Below are 21,825 nucleotides of genomic sequence, written 5' to 3' on the forward strand. Positions count from 1 at the left end.
CTTCTCTGCACTGTATATTTTGTCTTGCAAGAAAAAGCAGGGGTCAGAAGTCAATGTATTATTGCAGGTCTGTATTTCAACAATCCCAACAAGCAGAAACCGTGACTGACCCCTTCCCACCTTCCAAAATAAGGACACCACTGTTGGCATAATTAATTCAATATATACTACCACTGAAAAGGAAGAACCAATCAAACAGTAAATGATTCTTTTGTTTCGTCTTCCCTTCAACTCTGCATTGCAGCAGTTAATTGTTCCTAGATCTCTTGCAATATTATTGACAACTAAGTACGAGAGGGTCTCCAGTTGACAAATAGTTCTTCCCTCCCTCCCCCACTGTGGGGAGGGATTCCACTTCCCTCCCATCAGTCTTGGGGGGAAAAGAATCAATGTGGGGAAAAATAACCTGGCACCTTGAAAACATGCCTTCACAACACACCATCCAAACCATCACTGCTGCGCAAGTTATTTTGCCAGTGGAAAGTTTTCAGGTGATCTCAACGAGGTAAATAAAGATTGAGCACGGCACAAAATTTTGAAGACTTATTTAACGGTAGACATGACTGACCCGGTGTATAATGCCAGCTGAATGAAGGTGCTTGATGCCGCACAGCATCTGATAGAGTAGATAAGACATTCTCTCGTGGTCCAGCTCCATCTGAATCACCTGACAAAGATTAGCATCCATGAGCTCCATCACTATGTAACTGTCAGCAAGAAACCATTCGGGGAAGAAAAAAAAACACAGTGCGTCATTGACGGACAAGAATAAGGATGCATCAGAAAACATAATCGTACTGCCAAAAATACACGTCGCGGAATGCTTCAGGACATTTCAGAAATGAGTGACTAAGATATCACACAGGTTTCCTTCCAGGAAGGCAAATGGTACGTTGGCCTTCATTGAAAGAGGATTTGCGTTCAGGTGCAAGGATGTATCACTGCAGCTGTACAGGGCCTTGTTGAGGCCACACCTCGAGTACTGTTTTGGTCTCCTTACTCAAAAAGGATATGTTTGACTGAGGGGGAGTGCATTGAAGGTTCACCAGGCTGATTCCCGAGATGACAGAATTGTCATCGTCGGAGAAATTAGTTCGACTAGGCCTGTGTTCACTGGGGTTTGGCGGACTGAGAGGGGATCTCATTAAAATGTATAAAATCAGAGAGTCTGGATACAATGATGATGTTGGGGGGGGTTATGCAAGGGTCTCTAGAACAAAGGGTCACAGCAGGATACTGGGTAGGACATTTAGGACTGAGATGTGGAGAAATCTTTTCTCAGGGGGGCGGTGAACATGTGGACTTCTCTACCTCACAAGGCTGTGGAAGCCAATTCAATGACTATTTAAGAAATGATGTGGAGATGCCGGCGTTGGACTGGGGTGAGCACAGTAAGAAGTCTTACACCAGCAGGTTAAAGTCCGACAGGTTTGTTTTTTTCAGAGCACTGCTCCTTCCTCAGGTGAATCATTCACCTGAGGAAGGAGCAGTGCTCCGAAAGCTAGTGTTTAAAAAAAACCTGTTAGACTTTAACCTGGTGTTGGAAGACTTACTTAAGAAAGAAATAGATGGGTTTCTGGACACTAAAGGAGTCAAGGGGTATGGTGAGAGAGCGGGAATATGGTGTAGAGATAGAGGATCAGCTGTGATCACATTGAATGGCAGACCAGGTTCGATGGGCTGAATGGCCGATTCCTTCTCCTAATTTCTATGTTTCTTTATACTGCACTGTCAAACAAAATACTTACACATCTTGAAATTCCTCTAGTGATTTCTGTGGGGTAAATACATTCAGCAAACCAATTATCTGAAAGAAATAGATTATATATTTAATGAAACAAACATTTAGTCTGTGATAATTCAAAGTCTACTGCTGTTCCAAAGACTATAATAAGGAAGAGTGGTTAAATTTCATTGCTGAAGGCATTCAAATTTAATTGCTAATAGTCATTAAGAAAACTGGCAAGCAGGAAGTATCGCACAAAAAAAATTACGCTTCTCAAATTAAACACTAATTAGTTGGAAAGATTAATTTCGAAAAAGGCAGTTGAGGTAGGTGGAGAACGACACTATCTACCAAAGTTCAGCCAAGCACAAAAGAGAGGGAACATAAACAGGCCAATCAAGCTGTTTGCTATACTGTTATTTTTTTTTCTGCAGATGGGAAGAATTTCACTGTTTGATTACTAAAGCTATGCAAGGCTTAGTGCTGAAAAAGCTTAATGGTCATGGGACAAAGAGGACTTTAATCTGGTAGCAAATCAATGGGCTTCGTGCAACCTGCAGAATTTCTTTTCAAGCGGTTTTAAAGGTGATTAACTTAACAGCTGACGCAAATTTATTTCAAACGCCAGTGGGAGTATGCATTCATAACCTGAGAGAAAAATGCTCTGCATCTGATCTGCTACTTCTATCACAGGGGGCTGGTCAGTGCAGTATTTGCTGTTCCGCTATTTCCAAACCTCAAGGAACTAGTCAAAAATGGTGATTGATGACTGGAGTAGGGGGCTAGCCTCTGTTGGTCTCCATAAGATAGTGTTCAAAAATAAAACTGAAAACCATGGACCTCTTATTTTCAGGGACTGAAATGGTTATGAAGGGATGCACACCTAAGAGACGTCCATTTCTAACTTGCATCCCAGTGGTATAAAGCCAAATGTTCTTTAACATATAAATATTTTGCTTTTTTCATTGATCTTCTGAAGTGCCCTCCAGCATGTGTGCAATATGGATTACATTTACAACCCTTCCTGAAAGCGCACGCCCCTTAACTGGGTTTGGTTTAACGGAGTGTCTGGAGCTATTCAGTGCCTCACCTCATTAAGTGTGAAAGTAAATCATGATCCTTCTGCACTGTAAATTCTATGATCCTATGTCAAACAGAACTGTGGGGCCCACCGCTACTAGGCCAGATTGTGCTCTTGCTTGATGTTTGTGCGCGTGGATCTTTGGGCAGTGGTTGCGTTTTGGAGGAAGGACTCTTGACTAGCTTTTCAGTTCCCTATCCAGCAAATCCAAGGCCTGGGTGCTATCCGAGTTGAGCTAAATTAGTACAGACCGGGAACCAAACACGTGACCACCATATCTGTATGTCTTAGCATGACAGCACAGGCAGCTTTCCTTCCACAAGGTCAAAATGTAATAACTTTGAGAATTGGCCCCACCAGTTACCTTATAAAGCATAACCATTTATTACAACTATAAACATTTCTTTACGAAGCGCCCAGCTGCCAGGACAAGTCCCAACACATCCCAGTGAAATCCCAACTCCGTCCCGGATTGACTAGCAGGTCACATGATTACACCCTCAGAGAACGGCCCTTGCAACAGAGGCTTGCTTGTGTTTACCATTTTTCCATTTTATCATCAGCACTAATGAATCAGTGCCTTGGAAGAAAAAACAGAAAATCAAAATTTTCCAGAAAATTTGCTAATTTGACTTCTCGTTTTCAATTGTGAAACCAACAGATAAATGGAATTGTGCATTTACGCACCAGGATATTATAAGGGATCAGATTTTTGACAACGATTCACTGTTCCTTCAGGCACAGAAAAGACTTAATTCAGACTGAACTTTAGCCTTTCGGTTAACTGAGAGTAGACATGAGAAACCCTACAGTGCAGAAGGAGGCAATTCAGTCCATCGAGTCTGCATTAGGCCCCCAATCCTAAACTTCAGGACACTAGTTACGGAATGCCACTTCCTGCATTTAATTCACCATTTCTGTTGCAGTAATTTTGTAGAATGCTGCAAGTTGCCAGCACTGGATTTAAAAAGATATAACTTTTAAACATAAAATACTGATTCCAAAACTTGTGTATTTCCCCAGAATCTTTTGACTATACAAACAGTTGATTATCCAGCACTCAAAATATTCGGTGGACGGGAATGTTTAATTTTTTAAATAAATGAATCCAAAAATGATCTGTAGGTCTGGAGTTCTCCTTCCACTGGAAGTGAATCACTTATGTTCCTACCTGGCCAATACATATGCTGGGCAGTCTCCCAGTGATATCCTTGTTGTCAAGGGAAAGTTGCAAAGCGGCACGTGGTCAGGATGTGGGTTATGGTAGCAGGGTAAAAGAAAAACGTTAAACGACCTGTTTCCCCTACCTGATGGATCAATTACCAGTGGGCACATTTAAGGTGATGGGTAGAAGGATTAGAGGGGGCAGGGGGGAAAAAATCTATTCACCAAAGTGTGGTTAGCATCTGGAATTCACTGCTTGAATTGGTGGCTGGGGTTGAAACGTTGACCTCATTTAAATTGCATCAAGTACTGTCGCCTGCCAGGCGAGGGACCAAATGCTGGGACGAGGGATTAAAATGAGTGGCGAGTTTACTTTTTTTTCCTCTTTTGTTTAGCCAGCGCAGACATGATGGGCTCAATGGCCTCTTCTCTTCTGTGCCCTAATTTGTCCATGGTTCTCTGGTGCCTACATTACTGGACTGATAATCCAGAGGCCTGGACTCAATAATCAAGACAATGAGAGGTTAAAGGCAGGAGCTTCAAAGCAGCCAAGAATTGGTACTTGAGCAATTTACATGGGATGACAGACAGGGGGAGGTGGCCGCTGCTAGCCTTTAGCCAACTTCCATGTTCCGCCACCACAATAGCTGTCCTTCCCCCCAACCCATACACCCACTTCTGGTCTTGTCATGTAACGCTGGTTCATGGTAGAGAAGGAAGTCCATTCAGCTGTCGCAAGCTTACTCTCCCTAATTTACATGAGCTGCCGTGGGCAATGGGAGAAGCTAATTTTTTATGTTTGCCCGGGAGAGAGAGAGAGAGAGAGAGGCGTGGGGAGTTCAACAGAACTGCTCTATTTTCCTTGGGGTACCCCTCTGGATAGTATCAAAAATTGGGAGGTTTCTGGAGGAAGATACAAGCCAGGGCATTTACTGTAACATACAATTAGGCTAAATTTGCCCTAATGGCATTGGTGTTTTTTTTTCTGGCATTAGATGAGTCTGAATCAGCGCTCAAGATCATCATTGGTACTAAGCTAACCCAGAAGATGCAAGGCAATTCGGTGGTTTGGTCCAGAACATCTCCCAATGGAGCACGCTCCATTAATGTGCGGATAGGATGTGGTGCAAGTTGCTGATTTCCTCAAGCATGTCTGTGTGGGTCTCACCCCCACAACCCACGTGCAGGGTATGTGGACTGGCCATGCTAAATTGCCCCTTAATTAGAAAACCTTTTGAAACCATCAACCAATGGGCACCATTGACATTAAGAAGGAATTGGAAGTCGTCGAATTAACGTCTAGTCAACTAAAGCACCCCGAATTATCTTAGTTAGATAGATTTTTGATTGAGAAAGGACACAATGATTATGGGGTCAGACAGGAAAGTAGAAGTTGAGACAATAAGTTATCTTATCGAATGGTTTCATAGAGAATTTACAGTGCAGGAGGTGGCCATTCGGCCCATCGAGTCTGCACCAGCCCTTACAAAGAGCCCCCAACTGAAGCCCACATATCTACCCTATCCTCGTAACCCAGTAACCTCCACTTAACATTTTTTGGACACTAAGGGCAATTTAGCATTACCAATCCATCTGACCCGCACAACTTTGGACGGTGAGAGGAAAGGGGAGTATCCAGAGGAAACCAACGCAGACACGGGGAGAACGTGCAGACTCCACACAGACAGTGAGCCAGCCGGGAATTGAACCTGGGACCGTGGAGCAGTGAAGCGACGGTGCTAACCACTATGCTACTGTGCTGCCCACGAACGGTGGAGCAGCTTGAAGGGCTGTGTGGCCTACTCGCGCTCCCAAGTCTTATGTCCTGATGAATTAAGATCAGTTCATGTTACGGTACCTGCTACAGTATTTGCACAGTCAAAGAGCTGTGACATATAAATATTCAAGAAACAGGGAAACAAACATTTAATTCAGTCATGAGTTTCCTTTTTTTGTAGAGAGACAGATTCCAATAGCAGGACTCGTTGGGCCACATGTTGGTGAAAAAACTTTGTAGGACAAAGGAACATATCGGAGCAGCTTACATTTTTATGGTTGACACACTTCATGAGGACTAACTCTCTGTAAGCCCTTTTTGCATGAGTCTGGTTTTGAAAGGGTCGGCTGAGTTTCTTGATAGCTACATTCCTGTCCAGTATCGCGTCATAGGCTGCACTGTAATGGGGAACAAGAAGATGCCCAAGGAAGATTGCATCAGAAATGGCAACACAGAGAGAAACATATTCAAACCTGAACATTTTCAAACAATGCATGTACTAACCCTGAATGTTATGGTGGTGTAAAAGAATATCAAATTACCACAGCACAATGAAGAGAAAACGGATTGTTGCAACATGAAACCGGCACAGTTTCAAACAGTTCTTCAACTAGAACTTTTCCATTCATACACAGCACTACACAGTGATGTACCACAACTCAGTTATCAGCCTTGCTGCCCTGTCTTTGTCATAGAAACTCGTACTGGACCAAAATATTGCAAAATGTACCAGTTAGCTGGATTATTATTCTTGGATTAATTTATTTGTTTATAGGAGGAAAGACCATACAGAAATATCATCTGGAGATAGACACTGCTATCAGATGGAAATGACCCTTCAGTCGTAGACTGTTCGTAAATTACTCAATCAAATTATTTATTTCAATGCTGTGACTTGAAAGAACAACATGCATGCATTTGAAACTGTTCTTTCTCCTCAAAGGAATCACTCACCAGATGATCTTGCAATCGGCTTTTTGGGGGTTTTGGACCATGGTCAGGGAAATGACCCAGCCTAGGTGCTGCCACTTACATCCCATCCATTCGAATGGTAGAACAACATTTGGATACCAGAAATAACTTGGTAGGTATTCAGCCTCTCAGGAATTAATGCAGATAGCCATTGAAGTGTGTTTGCTTGTTTTCACCTTGTAGTAGTGGAAGGAGCTCTGTGGAGCTGACATGTCTAAATTACAGTCATTCAAGTTCAGTTGGATGATTCAGAAAGGTCACTATAACATATATTGGACGTTTTGTTGTTTTCAATATAGCTTATTTTACAGTTCAAGCATTTTATAGCTGATTATGCTGTTTTGTTTAGTCATATCCCAGGTCGATAAATTATACTATTTTGGACTGAATATCCGACTGCATGGCACTTTCATCCTTTCAAAGCGAGCATCTCTTGTGCGGAATACTCCAATGAAAGGACACATGGCACAAAGTCACAAATTTCAGATGGTGGATGTGGGTTTAGTCATGGAATCTTCCTGCTGCGAAAGCAGTTGGTTGAAAAGATTTGCTGGAGCAAATTAATCTCGGGCAAAAAAACTATCAATCTGCCACACCAGTCGAGTGTTCCTGCAGTGAAACACCTATTGGACTTCCACTCACAAGACCCGATGTAAGGCATTTTTAAAGCTGCTTGGCTAAGAACAAACTCACTCTGAACATGTGATGAATTTGATTTTATAAATTGCTACCAGAAATCAAATTTAATGAAATACAGTTAGGGTTAAGCCAAGATGGTATGTCGCCATATACATTTACTGTTCCATATTATTGTAATGTGTGAATCCTTCTAGAAATGTATTAACATTAACTGCAGAATGTTTACAATGCGGTAATTTTCTTGTACCTGGAGATATCCTCCAACTCTCAGCAATTGAAATCACTCCCAAGTCCTTTAAAACCCCAGAATGCCGCTTCAATATCAAGGTGACAATCTCATTGATGTGAAAACGTTTTCAAGCACAACATAAGGGGCTGGATTCTCCCGTCCTCCAGATGCGTGTTTCCCAGCGGCGTGCCATTCACTGGCTGTTTGCCAATGGGATTTCCCATCGAAGCCCCCCCCCCCCCCCCCCCCCCCCCCCCTCCCCCTCCCCCATGGCAGGAACAGCAGATCCCAACGGCCAGAGAATTCCAGCCAATGCTGTTGAAGGTAGACACGCGAGCCTCTTCATCAATGGCGGCTACAATCCAAGACCCAACATCAGCCTCCCACATTTTTCAGAGCCTCAGTTCTGCTGCATCTTTAATCAACGGAACAGACATGGTGCTAGATTTTTTTCCCCTCTTAGCAACAGCAACTGATGTTCTATGACTTTGACTTAAGCAACAGCAAAACGGTAATTGGGGAGAAGGGCACATGGACATGGTGGTCTTGTATGTGCACTGCCATCACAGAACTAATGGTTGGCTTTTTCTCTACCCTGTCAACACCACTGGGCTTGGGGTTTGCTCCAAACGCCTTTCCCTTTCTACCTCTGACAATTGTCCAAAGCTGAACAAATGATTCCCAACCTTTACGCTGATCTAGAGATGAGTTTCTGACCACATATCTGCACTAATACTCCCCGTGCCTACCTAATCCCATTTGCCAGCACTTGGCCTATAGCCTTGAATGTTAAGACGTGCCAAGTGCTCATCCAAGCACTTTTTAAAACGATGTGAGGCAACCTGCCTCTACCACCCTCCAAGGCAGTGCGTTCCAGACCGTCACCATCCTCCGGATAAAAACATTTTCCCTCAAATTCTTCCCTAAACCCCTCACTTTGAACTTGTGACCCCTCGTACATACCCTTCAACTAAGGGGAACAGCTGCTCCCTATCCACCCTGTTCATGCCCCTCAATCCTGTTCACCCCAATCAGGTCGTCCCTCAGCCTTCTCTGCTCCAGAGAAAACAACCCAAGCCTATCCAACCTCTTTTCATAACTTACAAATTCCACCCCAGGCAACATCCTGGTGAATCTCTTGTGCACCTCCTCCGGGGCAATCACATCCTTCCTATAATGTGACGACCAGAATTGCACACAGTACTCCAGATGTGGCCTCACCAATGTTCTATACAACTCCAACATGACATCCCTGCTTTTGTAATCTATGCCTCGATTAATAAAGGCAAGTGTCCCATAGGCCTTTTTCACCACCCTATTAACCTGCCCTCCTGTCTTTAGAGATCTATGGACAAACATAGACAAATGGAGGTAATTGTCACTTCCTTGCTCTGTATATCAGATCAATGACGGTTGCCCTGAGATCAGCATTAAGTCATGCTTTCAATGTCGGCTGCATAATTTCCAAGTTGATAATTACTATTTTTTGCTATGGAATGAAGGACACCACAGGAGCAAAACATTGTTCACTTTAAAACGAAATAAGGAATGAATGAAGAGAAAGAGCAAAATCCCATTCGGAAACTGCAGATCTGTAAAAACGCACTGTTATCTAGACTCAGAGTATTCTTGCCTCGCTGTGGTTGAACGTGGATGCCAAAGCTGCCAACTCACCACACAATCCCCTGTGCGCCCGAACCAATGGGCTTCAAGTTCTGATAGCGCTTCAGGACGGTGAAGGTTGAATCCCCAACCTCTACGCTGTAGAACTGGATGTCGCGCTTGTTTCGGTTCATGGTGCCTGAATTGGTTTGACAACGTGCATTCACATGTAACTGCTTCCCTCCACAACCTGCAGGGATTAAAGCAACAAAAAAAAAAGCTCAAAATGACACAGGGGAACAGCTTAAAATGATGAAAATAATTTAAACTGATCGGGTATCACACTTGATATGGGCCTCCTGTGAAGCCCAAGGCAAGTTTACAATAATCAGTACACCGCAATTGAAGTGACTCGACATACAAGATTAGACTAACTCTCGCAAAGGCTCAGCAGGTTCACAGCAAGCAGCTTAAGCCAAACACACCTGCTGCGTTCAACATCCACCGACTAATATCAGAAATAAAGTGAATTCTGTGCCTTTAAAGTTAGGAAATACAATTGGGAAATATAACAACATTATAAAGCTCTCAACTGTGTACGCCTGCCCACAAAAGTTCACTTCTAGGTTTATTGCTGTGTGCTTGGTCACATGTTTGACTCAACTTTTTCCATTATAAATTCCTATGTCACCAGGAAATTGAGTGCTTTCTACAGAGGCTGGCAAACGGGCAGAGATTCAGGAGCGGCTCTGCAAATATTTCCTGACTGTTTGAGCAAAGCAAGTACAACATTGCGCTCAGCAGTAGGTGGCATGCTGGGTGGGATAGTTTAAAAATGATTTTAAAATTAAAGTCGAATTAGTAACAGCAGCAATAATAAAAGGTGTATAGTAATTGAACTATTTCTCCCAAAGGGTTATGAATCTGTTGAATTTACTACCCCAGAGTGAGGTGGATGCTGGCACAGTGAGTAAACTTGATGAGTTAGACAAATTTTAAATTGGTAATGGGTTGAAGGGTTATGGAGAACGGGCAGGATGTTGGAGTAAGGCCAGGATGAGATCAGCCATAATCGAATGACGGAGCAGACTCGCTGGGCCAAACAGCCTAATTCTGCTCCTATATCTTATGAACTAATTGCACCCTCTCACCAGTGGTGGCAATCTAACATTTGCTTTGCATGAGATGGGTCGGCACAGTGGTTAGCAGCTCACAGATCCAGGGACCTGGGTTCAATTCCGATATCGGACGACTGTCTGTGTCAAACAATTCCGACCTCGGGTAATTGTATCAAGTTTGCACTTTCTCCCGGTATCTGCGTGGGGTTCTTACGGGTGCTCCGCTCTCACAGTCCAAAGATGTGCAGGTTAGGTAGATTGGCCATGCTAAATTGCCTTGGAGGGTTGGGTTGGAGGCGTGGGCTTAAGTAGTGTGCTCTTTCCAAGGACCATTGCAGACTCGATAGGCCGAATGGCCTCTTTCTGCGGTGTAAATTCTATGATTCTATGATCCAGTCCCTCAGGCCGAATGACAGATACCCCCAGGTTCTAATCACTTTTATGCATCCCAAACTGAAGTAAATTCTGCTCTTTCAGTATAAACACAAACTCAAAATACTTAAAAAAACAAAACAAGATAATACTGTAACTGTAAAATCTGAACTGAATTACATCTGTGCACCCAAATCCAAAAACGGTCGTCTCCATTCGACCCCTCCATGTGGAACACTTCAGGACACTGACAAGTAACACAACTAATCCATGTGCTTATTTTGTATCCTATGGTAAAATAAGCGATCGTCAACATCCAAATAAGAAAGACTAGATTGGTGAGCAAGTGCGCGCAGGTGGTTGACATGACCTCACTCCTGACACTTTACAAGGTACAACAGGCACCTCGAACACTTTGAATTCGTTGAATGCGAAGCTAACGTGGACATGGATGAAAATCAGTCTGAATATCCATCCTGAATGTCACAAACTAAAGATCATCTCCCTCGGTTAATCGCCAAATCCTGCTCTAGGGTCATTCTGGAGAGCAATCGCCCCAAACTCTTCTCAACCACTTCATTTATGCTCCCGTCCGCACCCACACATTCCTCAACTTTGCCATCCGCAAAGCATCTGGATGTTATTTCCGAAATGGAGACCAGCGACTTGGTTGCCCTGGTCTCCTTTGGTCTCAGGACAGGCACACTGCAGATCCAAAGACACATAAATATTGACTGCTGATGTCAGACTGATACTAAAGCTTATGAATCATAAAAATGAGCATATTATAAAGATTCCTGTACATTGCACTACACAAATAGAACAAGCTGCTTTAAAAGGCTGTATTTGTAGAAGACACTATTCAGCTCTTTGCAACAGTACCCAATCAATCTTTTCCAATTAAGGGGCAATTTAGCGTGGCCAATCCACCTGCCTTGCACAGCTTTGGGTTGTGGGGGCGAAACCCATGCAAACACGGGGAGAATGCGCTAACTCCACACGGACAGTGACCCAGAGGCGGGATTGAACCTGGGACCTCGGTGCCGTGAGGCAACAGGGCTAACCGACTGCGCCACCGTGCTGCCACTCCAAAGAATCTTAAGGCCCGTGGGTGATACCACTTGAATCTACGGCAACTTTTGCAAATAAGCTGAACGATGATGGATAGTTGTCACCATAAAAAGCAGGATATCATTGTTCAGCAATCAGAATCTTTGTGAATGATAGCGAATAATTTAAGTCATAAAGTGCAAGGACTCATAGATACACAGACAGAAGCCTTCAAGCCCTAGGTACATGCACGTTAGAGGAATTGAATATCAAAACTACCCCGCTCTTCCCCATTAATTGTTTTTCTCAGTTTCAGATAGGTAACTTAAAGGAAACAATGGTCTTTGCCAACAGCTCAGAAACCTGAAGTTACTCGTTCTCGCAACAGGAACATTTCTTACATTTCTTTAGAGGTTCAATTCATAAAGTGAGTGAGCGTGATCGCCTTATGAAAAACAGAGTCCATGCAGGAGAAATGGACTTTGTTAACTTACTGAATCTTGACACCATCCACTGAAAAGAGTTCAGCTTTTGAAAAACCCTATGTTCAGTTGCCATTGCTACTCTATACAGGTCACAGGACCAATTCAAACCAGACTGCCTACTCCAAATGGCATTATTATATTTTTAAAATTCCCGTTTACAAGGTTGCCTCAATGAAAATTAAACAGTCAACTGGAACAGCATCACTACTGTAGACTCGCCCAACGGGTTTACTGCCAAGCGTCAGGTGAATTTAACCAAATGCAGAAGCTGTTCTGTATTTGACGTTTTACTTACATTAGCATAGTTCCGTTAGTTTATTGACAATGGCGAATCCACAGCTGAATGATGGCCAAAATGGCAGAATAACACAAGATGGAGTGTTAACCAAAACTGCGCTGAGGAAACCATGGCAACACCGCAAAACAAGAGGAGAAAGATACCTGGCTGGCTGCAATTTGCGCAAATCAAGCTGGTGTAACTAAAACATTGCGATCCCTTCCCAAACCCCCCAAGCCTAAAAGGTTCATACAGGCCAATCCAACAAATAAATACAAACATAGCTGAATTTTAAGTTGCCTGGGCTTCGAGGGCATATTGCTCACGCAGAGGGTGCCACTTCTGACCTGTTCCAGCTCCAGTTCTAACGGGCAAGATGAAGTAGCATTTGAATAGTAAGAAAGAGTAGGGGATTTAAGAGACAGATCGTGTTATACGAATACAAACAACCAAGGACATAAGAGGTGGACAATGCAATGTCTGTGACCCAGTTTACAGTAAAGCCAATCAACAAAGCCAATCAGAATTGAAACCCGAAGCGAAGCTGTGAGTGGACATTCAGCGACTTTTTCCTCGGGTGGAAGTAGCTGTTACAAGGGGGTATAACTATAAGGTTCATGGTGGAACATATAGGAAGGATGTCAGAGGTAGGTTCTTTACTCAGAGTGGTTGGCGCGTGGAATGCACTTCCAGCTATGGTAGTGGAGTTGGACACTTTAGGAACTTTCAAGCGGTTATTGGATAGTCATATGGAGTGCACTAGAATGATTGGGAGCAGGTTGATTTGTTCTTAGTTTCAGACTTGTTCGGCACAACATCATGGGCCAAAGGGCCTGTACTGTGCTGTACTGTTCTATGTTCTATGCTTCGCCTAGCCCCAATGCACAAAATCTTATGAGACGAAAATATCTTCCTCACAAGCTGAAACAGAATTTAGTAGTTCTCTCCCCGAATGGTTTTCTGACCAAGTCACAAGCGCAATGGAAATTGAAGCTTCCACTTTATGAATTTGACAAGATTGAATTCACACTGTACGCCATTTGTGTGGGTTGAACTCCAGCTATTGATGGCCACCTACAGGAGGCCGATTGATCCTTTGTCAGCTTTCTGTAAGTGACCATTACCATGTAATTACACCATGCATTCTCACTATCTGCACACAAGTACCTCTCCATAACTCCCACTTCAGCCCACTGCAGGATTCAGCTCGTTTGTTAATCAAGTTGGTCATCCTTTTTTTAAAAATAAATGAAATTGAAAACCCATTTAGGGATAACACCAAGAGATTGGGGCTGTTTGGCGTGTAAATCCCTTGAATGTCTCAGTTTATTTGCTGGCTCATAGCTTCGACACAAATTTTCCTACTTCAAACCTCATTTCGTCAGGGAAAGGTTTTTTTATTAAGATTTTCCATTTTTACAAATAATGCAACAAACCCTCAAAACTAGTACAGTAAAGTAAATGCTTCTATGTACAGAAATATGGAGAGGTTGGTTCAGTGTAATCATTAAACTTGTTGCTTCCGTTTATAAAAGGAAATAGATAAGCTCGAGAATGGGGAGAAAGAGGATAATGCCTTGTAAACAGGGTAAAATGGTGCCCACTTACACTTACTCATGCAGTTAAAGAAAATAAAGTATAAGATTTTCAGGTCCCGTTCGGGCTGCATTCGAACATACCTCCCCCAATTCCAAATACAGTATACCAAAGGCACCAATGACACATCATAATGTCTTTTTCTCAGATATGAAACCTGCCTGTACCTTTACAGGAGCCATTTTAACGATTCAATTTGCAAACAAAATATTTGCAAAGGCATCAGTTCAAATTGGGCATTTTAAATTTAACCACGAGATGCAACAAGTCTGGTACAGTGCAGGGAGGTTATTATTCCACATACAGAAAAGACCAGCAGATATTCATACAATTGGTTCAGGTTACAATTACGGTCATCGCTATAGTCGGCGGCGTCTTTCATACAGAAAATGAAAGAATATCTCAGGATAACGGGATAAAGCCATGAGCACATGGCACCATGGTATACATCCTCCTCCACAGGACAAGAACAGAGCTACAGAATATAGGGGATCTCTTTTGGAGCAAAATACAACCAACCGGGATGTAACTCAGCATCCCAAGACCTCCAAACAATAAAAGGATACCCCAGAAAAAGGGGAACAACAGGAAATGTGGCGACTAGGGGATTTTCACAGTAACTTCATTTGAAGCCTACTTGTGACAATAAGCGATTTTCATTTTTCATAGCAAACAGGATACTGCATCCCCAGGGGAACCAAATCTCAAGGCGAGTAATCCAGAAGACCCTAAAGGGGAGACATCTCGGGGGGACCTGGTAAACAGTTACTCAGTCCTAACTCTCAATCGGGCTAATCCAGAATCAAAGACCCATTAGAATCGGGGCCAAAAGGCCAAGGATACCCACATCACTCTTTCACATTGAACAAAGCAAACCACCTTCGTCTCTAAGCGTCCCAGAGGCACCACGTAGACCCTGCCATCAACGTGATTCTACCCATTTCCCCTCATCTACCCATTTCCCCTCAAAGAAACCCTAACAACAGGATGATATACCCACTGTGCATTCCATGAGCCAAGTAATCAAGTAACGACTGTCACTACCCGTGCAGCCAAATAAATATAGATGGCCAACCCAAGAAAGACCAGATAGCCAAGGAATAATAACCCACCACACCTAGGCATGTACCAGTACATATTTCATCTCATTCCAACAACAGAAAACAAAAGGAACCTAGTCTTTTCGACGATACATGATCTGTCTGTACCTTAGTAGAATAGTAAGGAATGCAAAAATAACCAGAGTATAAAAGAAAAATATGATACAATAGTTTGAACGGGGGATTTCCCCACCCACAGTAAAGCCAACCAACCACCTAAACACTAAACTACCTACCACCACCCATCTATGGTGCTACTCATCTCACCTATAAATAAAGTCAAGGGTACCAAGAAATGTACTCCCTCAGTGTAAAAGCAAGGATTACAGTACAAAAAGGACAGGTAAATACTGCACAACCGTTGTGCCACACAACTCAGCATGATTTCCACATTACAACAGGCAACAAGCACCTCTGTGCTCATATATCATGCCATATCTGGATAAAAGGCAACAACAGAACTGATATAATTACAAGGAAATGAAGTTCCAGATTAACGATGAAGCACAGAATAATATAACCATCCATGGAGCTTGAAAAGGACAAAGCATTGACAGGACCATCAAGCAACATTCCGAATCCATCCAGAGTTTCTGGGCCCCGGATTGTGGCGAAGACCCTTCGCGTCCGGCCGCCTCCAACCCTTCTCGACAAACATGGAGGACAAGGCCAGCCATCGGAATCCGTGACCTCCCCCAGGCCTCGAAGACTGGATACAATGCACGCTCCATCTAACTTGAAACACCCAGCCTTCAAATCAAGATTGTGAAAGCGTAGCAAAGAGTCCTCAAATTCAGCTGGGAGTTCATCCTTAGCTCCCTTTGGGAAAGCAGGCGCAAGGACACTCCCTGCCAGCCCCATCTCCCTGAATCGACCAGGATGTTCGACATACTGTGCAGCAGGATTTCCGAGGGCTGAAGGTGGGTCGCCAACCAAGGAAACTGCTCGATCGACTGGCAGGATTCTCTTCTCCACTTCATCCATTCTCTCGAGGATATTTTCAGGTCTTAATTGTGAGTATCAGCAAACTGTGCTGGGGAGCAGAGACCATTGTCCACGACTTCAGCACAATGGCAGCCACCATCTTAACACCAACGGCATCGCCAAAGCGTCAGCCTGCTGACCAGCGGAAGTGCCACTACGAACTGGACACTTCCCATGCCGTCTCCGATCAAATAAAGATTTTCTTGAATCTGCTCTCCTTTGCCAAAATTTAGCCAGGAACACAACGCAGGATTTTAAAAAGGAGCTGGTTTAGCACACAGGGATAAATCGCTGGCTTTTAAAGCAGACCAAGGCAGGCCAGCAGCACGGTTCAATTTCCGTACCAGCCTCCCCGAACAGGCGCCAGAATGTGGCGACTAGGGGCTTTTCACAGTAATTTCATTTGAAGCCTACTTGTGACAATAAGCGATTTTCATTTCATTTCAAGAGATAAGTAGTGCCGGAGCTCGCGAAAAAGCAGCCGCTCCCACACTTACATCACATGGCCCCCACAGGGAAATTGTTTTGATTGGAAGTGGATCGAGCGCATAGGTATCTGAGGCAGAAGCCTAGAGCTGGGGAGCCGCCGCGGGCGATGATTGTGAGGCTCCGTCAATTTGTGGAGAAAGAGAAAATTCTGCGGTGGGCCAGGGAGAAGCGTAGCTGCGACTGGGAGGGAAGTAACGTCCGGATTTATCAGGACATTGGAGCAGAGTTGGGAAAATGGAGGGCAAGTTTCAACAAGGCCAAGGCGGTGCTGTATCGGCAGCAGATCAGGTTTGGGGTGCTCTAGCCTGCAAAATTATGGGTGACGTTCGGAGGCCGGGAGTATTATTTCGAGACCCCAGAAGCGGCCGAAGACTTTATTAAGGAGCATAAACTGGGGGAGAACTGAGAAGACAATGCTTGGGAACCGGGGTGCTGGCACTATGTAATGGTCGGGAGCATGTTTGAAGTGGGTGGAGTTCAGGAGAAGTCTTTGTTTGGGTGGGAGAGGGTAAGACCAGCAGGAGGCCGCCTTCTTTGAGCTGAGTGGGGGGTTGTGGGAAGAGGGAGGGGGAGGTCATTAGGATGTGCCTTTGGGCAGGGGCAGCCACGCTAACAGGTTATGCTGGTGAACGGAAGTGAAGTGGTGGGGGAGAAGGCCACGAGAGATGGCCGGGGTGAGGGGGGAAAGGGAAAGTGTGGGGGGGGACATGGGAAGTGGGGGGGGGGAAAGAAGGGGAAAAGCGGGAGGGGGGGTTGCGACTCAGCAGGGGTGAGAGATGACATGGTCATGGGCGAAGGGGCCACCTGGGATGGGCTAGGTACAGACTGGAATTAAAGGGGCAGGAGTTAAGTGGGGAAGGTGACGGACGGTAGAGGGGATTGGAGGCGTAAGCCTCTGGTAAGGGTGGTAATGTGGAACATCCGGGGACTGAACGGGCCGGTTAAAAGGTCACAGGTGTTCACGCACCTCAGGAGATTGAAAGCGGGGATCTTTTTGCAGGAGACACACCTCCGTGTGAAGGACCAGGTTAAGTTAAGGAAAGGGTGGGTTGGGCAGGTTTTTCCACTCAGGGTGTGATTCGAAATCGAGGAGTGTGGCGATTTTAATGAGCAAAAAAATAGGATTCGTGAGTGCGAAGGAGGTGAGGGATCCAGGTGGGAGATATGTGATTGTGATTGGGGTATTAGAAGGGGCACCGGTATTGTTGGTAAATGTGTATGCCCCAAATTGGAATGATGTGGGTTTAATGAGGGGGTTGCTGGCAGCAATCCCAGATTTGGAGACGTACCAGTTGATCATGGGAGGAGAATTTAACTGTGTCCTGGAGCCAAGGGTGGATAGATCAAGCCCCAGGTCGATGGGTAGGGTACGAATGGCAAGGGAGCTGGAGGTTTATGGAGAGGATGGGTATGGTGGATCCATGGCGCTTTCAGAATCCAGGGGGAAGGGAGTATTCCTTCTTTTCACACGCCTATAAGGTGTATTCGAGGATTGATTACTTTGTAGTGAGTCGGGAGATTTTGGTTGGGGTGGAGGGGGCAGTGTATGTCGGGATAATTATCTCGAACCATGCTGGATAATCGGTCAGTACGGGACGAGAGCAGAGGCCGGGGTGGAGGTTTGACTCGGAGTTATTGGCGGATGGAGGTTTTTGTGATAAGGTGCGGTTGGCCATTTGGGATTATGTGTAGTTCAATCAGAATGGGGAAGTGTCGGCGGGCATTTTTAGGGAAGCACTGAAGGCAGAGGTCCGGGGAGAAATTATCTCATTTACGGTTCGTGCAAATAAGTAAAGGAGGGCAGAACATGACAGTCTAGTGAGCAAGATAGTGGAAGTGGACAGGGAATATTCGAGGGCAATTTGACAGGCTGACAACGGGGAGTGTGGTAGGGCAACTGCGTAGGGCAAGAGGGGTGCAGTACAAGTATGGGGAGAATGTGAGCTGCATGCTGGTGCACGAGCTGTGGAAACGCTGCGTCCAGGGAAATATTGAAGATCCAGACTGGGGCTGGGGATGTGGTGTCAGAGCCAGGGAAGATAAATGAGAGTATTACTAGGGACTTTATGAGGTAGACCCAGGAGGAGGAGAGGGACATGGGGTGATTTCTGGACGAGCTGGAATTTCCCCAGGTGGAGGAAGCAAAGAGGCAGGCGTTGGAGGAGCCCCTGGGGCTGAGGGAGGTGCTGAAGTATCAGGGGTATGAAGTCGGGGAAGGCCCCTGGGCCGGATGGATACCCGGCAGAATTTTATAAGGAATTTGCAGCGGATCTGTCACCACGTCTGTTGGGGGCGTTTAATGAAGCACTGGAGAAGGGGGAGTTGCCGGAGACGATGAAGCAGGCAGTAATCACACTAATCCCAAAAAGAGGAAGGATCCGGTGGAATATGGATCGTAAAGACCCATATCACTATTGAACACGGATGTGAAAGTATTGGCTAAGTTGTTGGCGGGGAGGATGGATGATTTTGTCCCGGGGGCGGTTGCAGAAGATCAAACAGGCTTCGTGATGGGCAGGCCACCGGGAATAGCAGCATGATTGGGTGACCTGTACGAGTTCCTGCGGTTAGAGAAGATAAAGTATGAGTTAAGGGACTCAGCAGGGGAGTTTCAGAAAAGGTGGGGGATGTTTGTGACCGTATTTGAGGAGCTGTTCGTCACCGGGGGGGGGAGGAGAGAGAGAGAGATATCATCTGTACAAACTGTATAGTTGATTGTTGGAAAGAATGTTTCCCGGGGTATTAATTTGCTGTAACTACTTTGATACAAGTTTGAATAAAATGCGTGAAAGTCTCCAGAGATTTTCTCCAAAGTCTTGGGCTTTACAACATCAGGATCAGACTACATACTGTCATATTAAGGGTGAGAATAATTAATACAGTTTTACCAAGCCTGACCAGCATTTTTAGGTATTTTCAGGCGTTGTTGCTCCTATCAACAATCTTGTAATGTCTTTGCAATGCTGTGACAGGGAATGTTTCAAACCTTACAGAACCACCTATAAACTGTTATTTTTAATGCATCAAGTCACAGCACCATAAAAAGTACATTGATGTACAGAAAGCGCAAGACAGGTCCAAGCTGAAAAGGAAGTATGGGAGGAAGATTAAAGGAATTCAAGTTGCAGTTAAAATAGGTGGCAGTGAAGGTGAACATAGCAAGCTACACAAAATCATAATTAGCAGGAAAAGCCAGGGTATTACCTCCAACTAAAATAGGTTATAGCTGGTTATGTTTCATCAACATTTCAATTTTAGCTACAAAGCTTCACAAAATTTGGGTGCAGCTAGAACCTTGGTATCTCATCGATTATCTTCAAGTCTTCTATCTTACAGTCAGTGGAGACACCGCATGCATGTTTGCACAGGATTGTCCGGCTTTTTGTCGTTTACTCCCATCATTTACCCAAACAAAGTGGCCTTGATTTCGTCGGTCCTCATTACTGTCCCAAACATTCCATTGGAAAGAATAAAATTCAGGCACAGTCATCACACCCACGTTAAATGAGCCAACTCTATGGCATTATCTCTCTGACAGTTGTATATATGGAGTCAGACATTTTGAACAGTACAACATGCAAACTCTGTCTTCTCTTTCCAGAAAACTTTTGTTCCCCCGAAAGCCATTTAGAAGTAGGCACTAGGGTTCTGAAAATTATCGTATGACTATTTGCAAGGTAAATCGTTTTGAATGGCACAGAGCATTGTCCAAGATATTTACTTGTCAGGCTACAGAATACTCCCTAGTTAGTTATGTTGGGACACTGCAAATTCGATGTTCCCTTAGCAATGGCTCCAAGATTAATGGCCCCATGTGAGCATGTCTCAAATACTTTGACTGCTCTATAAGGACCAGATGTTTCCACTCACACCCCCGGTGGGTTGGATTGCAAGGCGTGGAAGTGTGTGAAACTGCAGGGAGGGGACTCCCTCCAGGATTCCGCCCACCTTGCCGTGGTGAAGATTTAATGATAGGGTGGGCAGGATCTCTGAGGGGAGCCCGTCCTTATCCCAACTGTGGCCCAAGGGGCCTCTTGCTGCCTAGCCTCAAATCCTGGGGGGGCGGATTGAATGGAAGCACCCCACGTCTCCTCGGGATCCATACCACTTACCTGTCTTCCGGTTCCTGGAACTTAGTTACAGGCAGTTCCCTGCAGTGGTTCTTCCGGCCACTGCAGCGCTGTGCCAGGAGGAACTTGAGTGCTGACGACCATGTTATTGGCTGGCAGCTCTCCAAAATGGGATGTCTTCCCCAGTGAGGACAGAGGTCCTGCCTGTGCCAATCAACATTCGTTGGGAGTGCGAAATGTCATCAGGGCTGCTGCAGTCGACAAGGAGGTGTCCCAAGCCCCCGCCATCCTGAGATGCTCTGCATGTATGACATAGACCGAATGATTGGATTGGATTTGTTTATTGTCACGTGTACCGAGGTACAGTGAAAAGTATTTTTCTGCAAGCAGCTCAACAGATCATCAGTACATGGGAAGAAAAGGGAATTAAACTAGTTAACTAGTTATGTTAACTACGTAAACTAGTTGACTAGTTAAGATCGCTGTGCACATATTTTCAACCATGTAGGGTAAAATAACTATTCACAGCTGTATACATATATTGAATTTTGAATAAAAGCAAATTACTGTGGATGCTGGAATCTGAAAATAAAGAGAAAATGCTGGACCTGGCAGCACCTGGCTAATGTTTTGAGTCCAGATGACTCTTTGTCAAAGCTATATTTAATTTTGATGGCGGCACGATAGCGCAGTGGTTAGCATTGGTGCCTCACGGCTCCGAAGACCCGGGATTGATCCTGGTCCCAGGTCACTGTCCGTGTGGAGTTTGCACATTCTCCCCATGTCTGAATGGGTCTCACCCCCACAACCGAAAACATGTGCAGGCTAGGTGGATTGGCCACACAAAATTGCCCCTTATTCGGGAAAAGAAATTGGGCATTCTTCATTTAATTTTTTTAATTTAATTTTGATGAAATAGGTTTTAAATGACAAATATGCAGCTATAAATTAAGGCGGTCCATTTTAAAATTAAACTTTTCAGGGCTGTACTGTGGCACACTGGTTAGTACTGCTGCCTCACGGCATTGAGGACTCAGGTTTGACCCCGGCCTCAAGTCACTGTCCGTGTGGAGTTTGTACATTTTCCGTGTCTG

General features: G+C 44.7%; 1 protein-coding gene across 7 annotated transcripts in view; it reads right to left on the reverse strand.

Moving 5' to 3' along the window:
* LOC119956050 (mitogen-activated protein kinase 8) overlaps positions 1 to 21,825 on the reverse strand; it is a 102,599-nt gene that overhangs the window by 24,607 nt on the left and 56,167 nt on the right. For 4 of the 7 annotated variants that reach the window (XM_038782836.1, XM_038782837.1, XM_038782832.1 and 1 more), the window contains 4 exons: positions 9,263 to 9,440; positions 6,017 to 6,146; positions 1,749 to 1,807; positions 569 to 707 (listed from right to left, as the gene is read on the reverse strand). In XM_038782836.1, coding sequence (XP_038638764.1) covers positions 569 to 707; positions 1,749 to 1,807; positions 6,017 to 6,146; positions 9,263 to 9,384 — 450 coding nt within the window. In that variant the 5' untranslated portion in view covers positions 9,385 to 9,440. Of the gene's footprint in view, positions 1 to 568; positions 708 to 1,748; positions 1,808 to 6,016; positions 6,147 to 9,262; positions 9,442 to 21,825 lie in introns of those variants that run through there. The other 3 variants (XM_038782833.1, XM_038782835.1, XM_038782834.1) reach the window with 1 other exon arrangement.

The sequence above is a fragment of the Scyliorhinus canicula genome, chromosome 22 (assembly GCF_902713615.1).
Source record: "Scyliorhinus canicula chromosome 22, sScyCan1.1, whole genome shotgun sequence".
Lineage (NCBI taxonomy): Eukaryota > Metazoa > Chordata > Chondrichthyes > Carcharhiniformes > Scyliorhinidae > Scyliorhinus > Scyliorhinus canicula.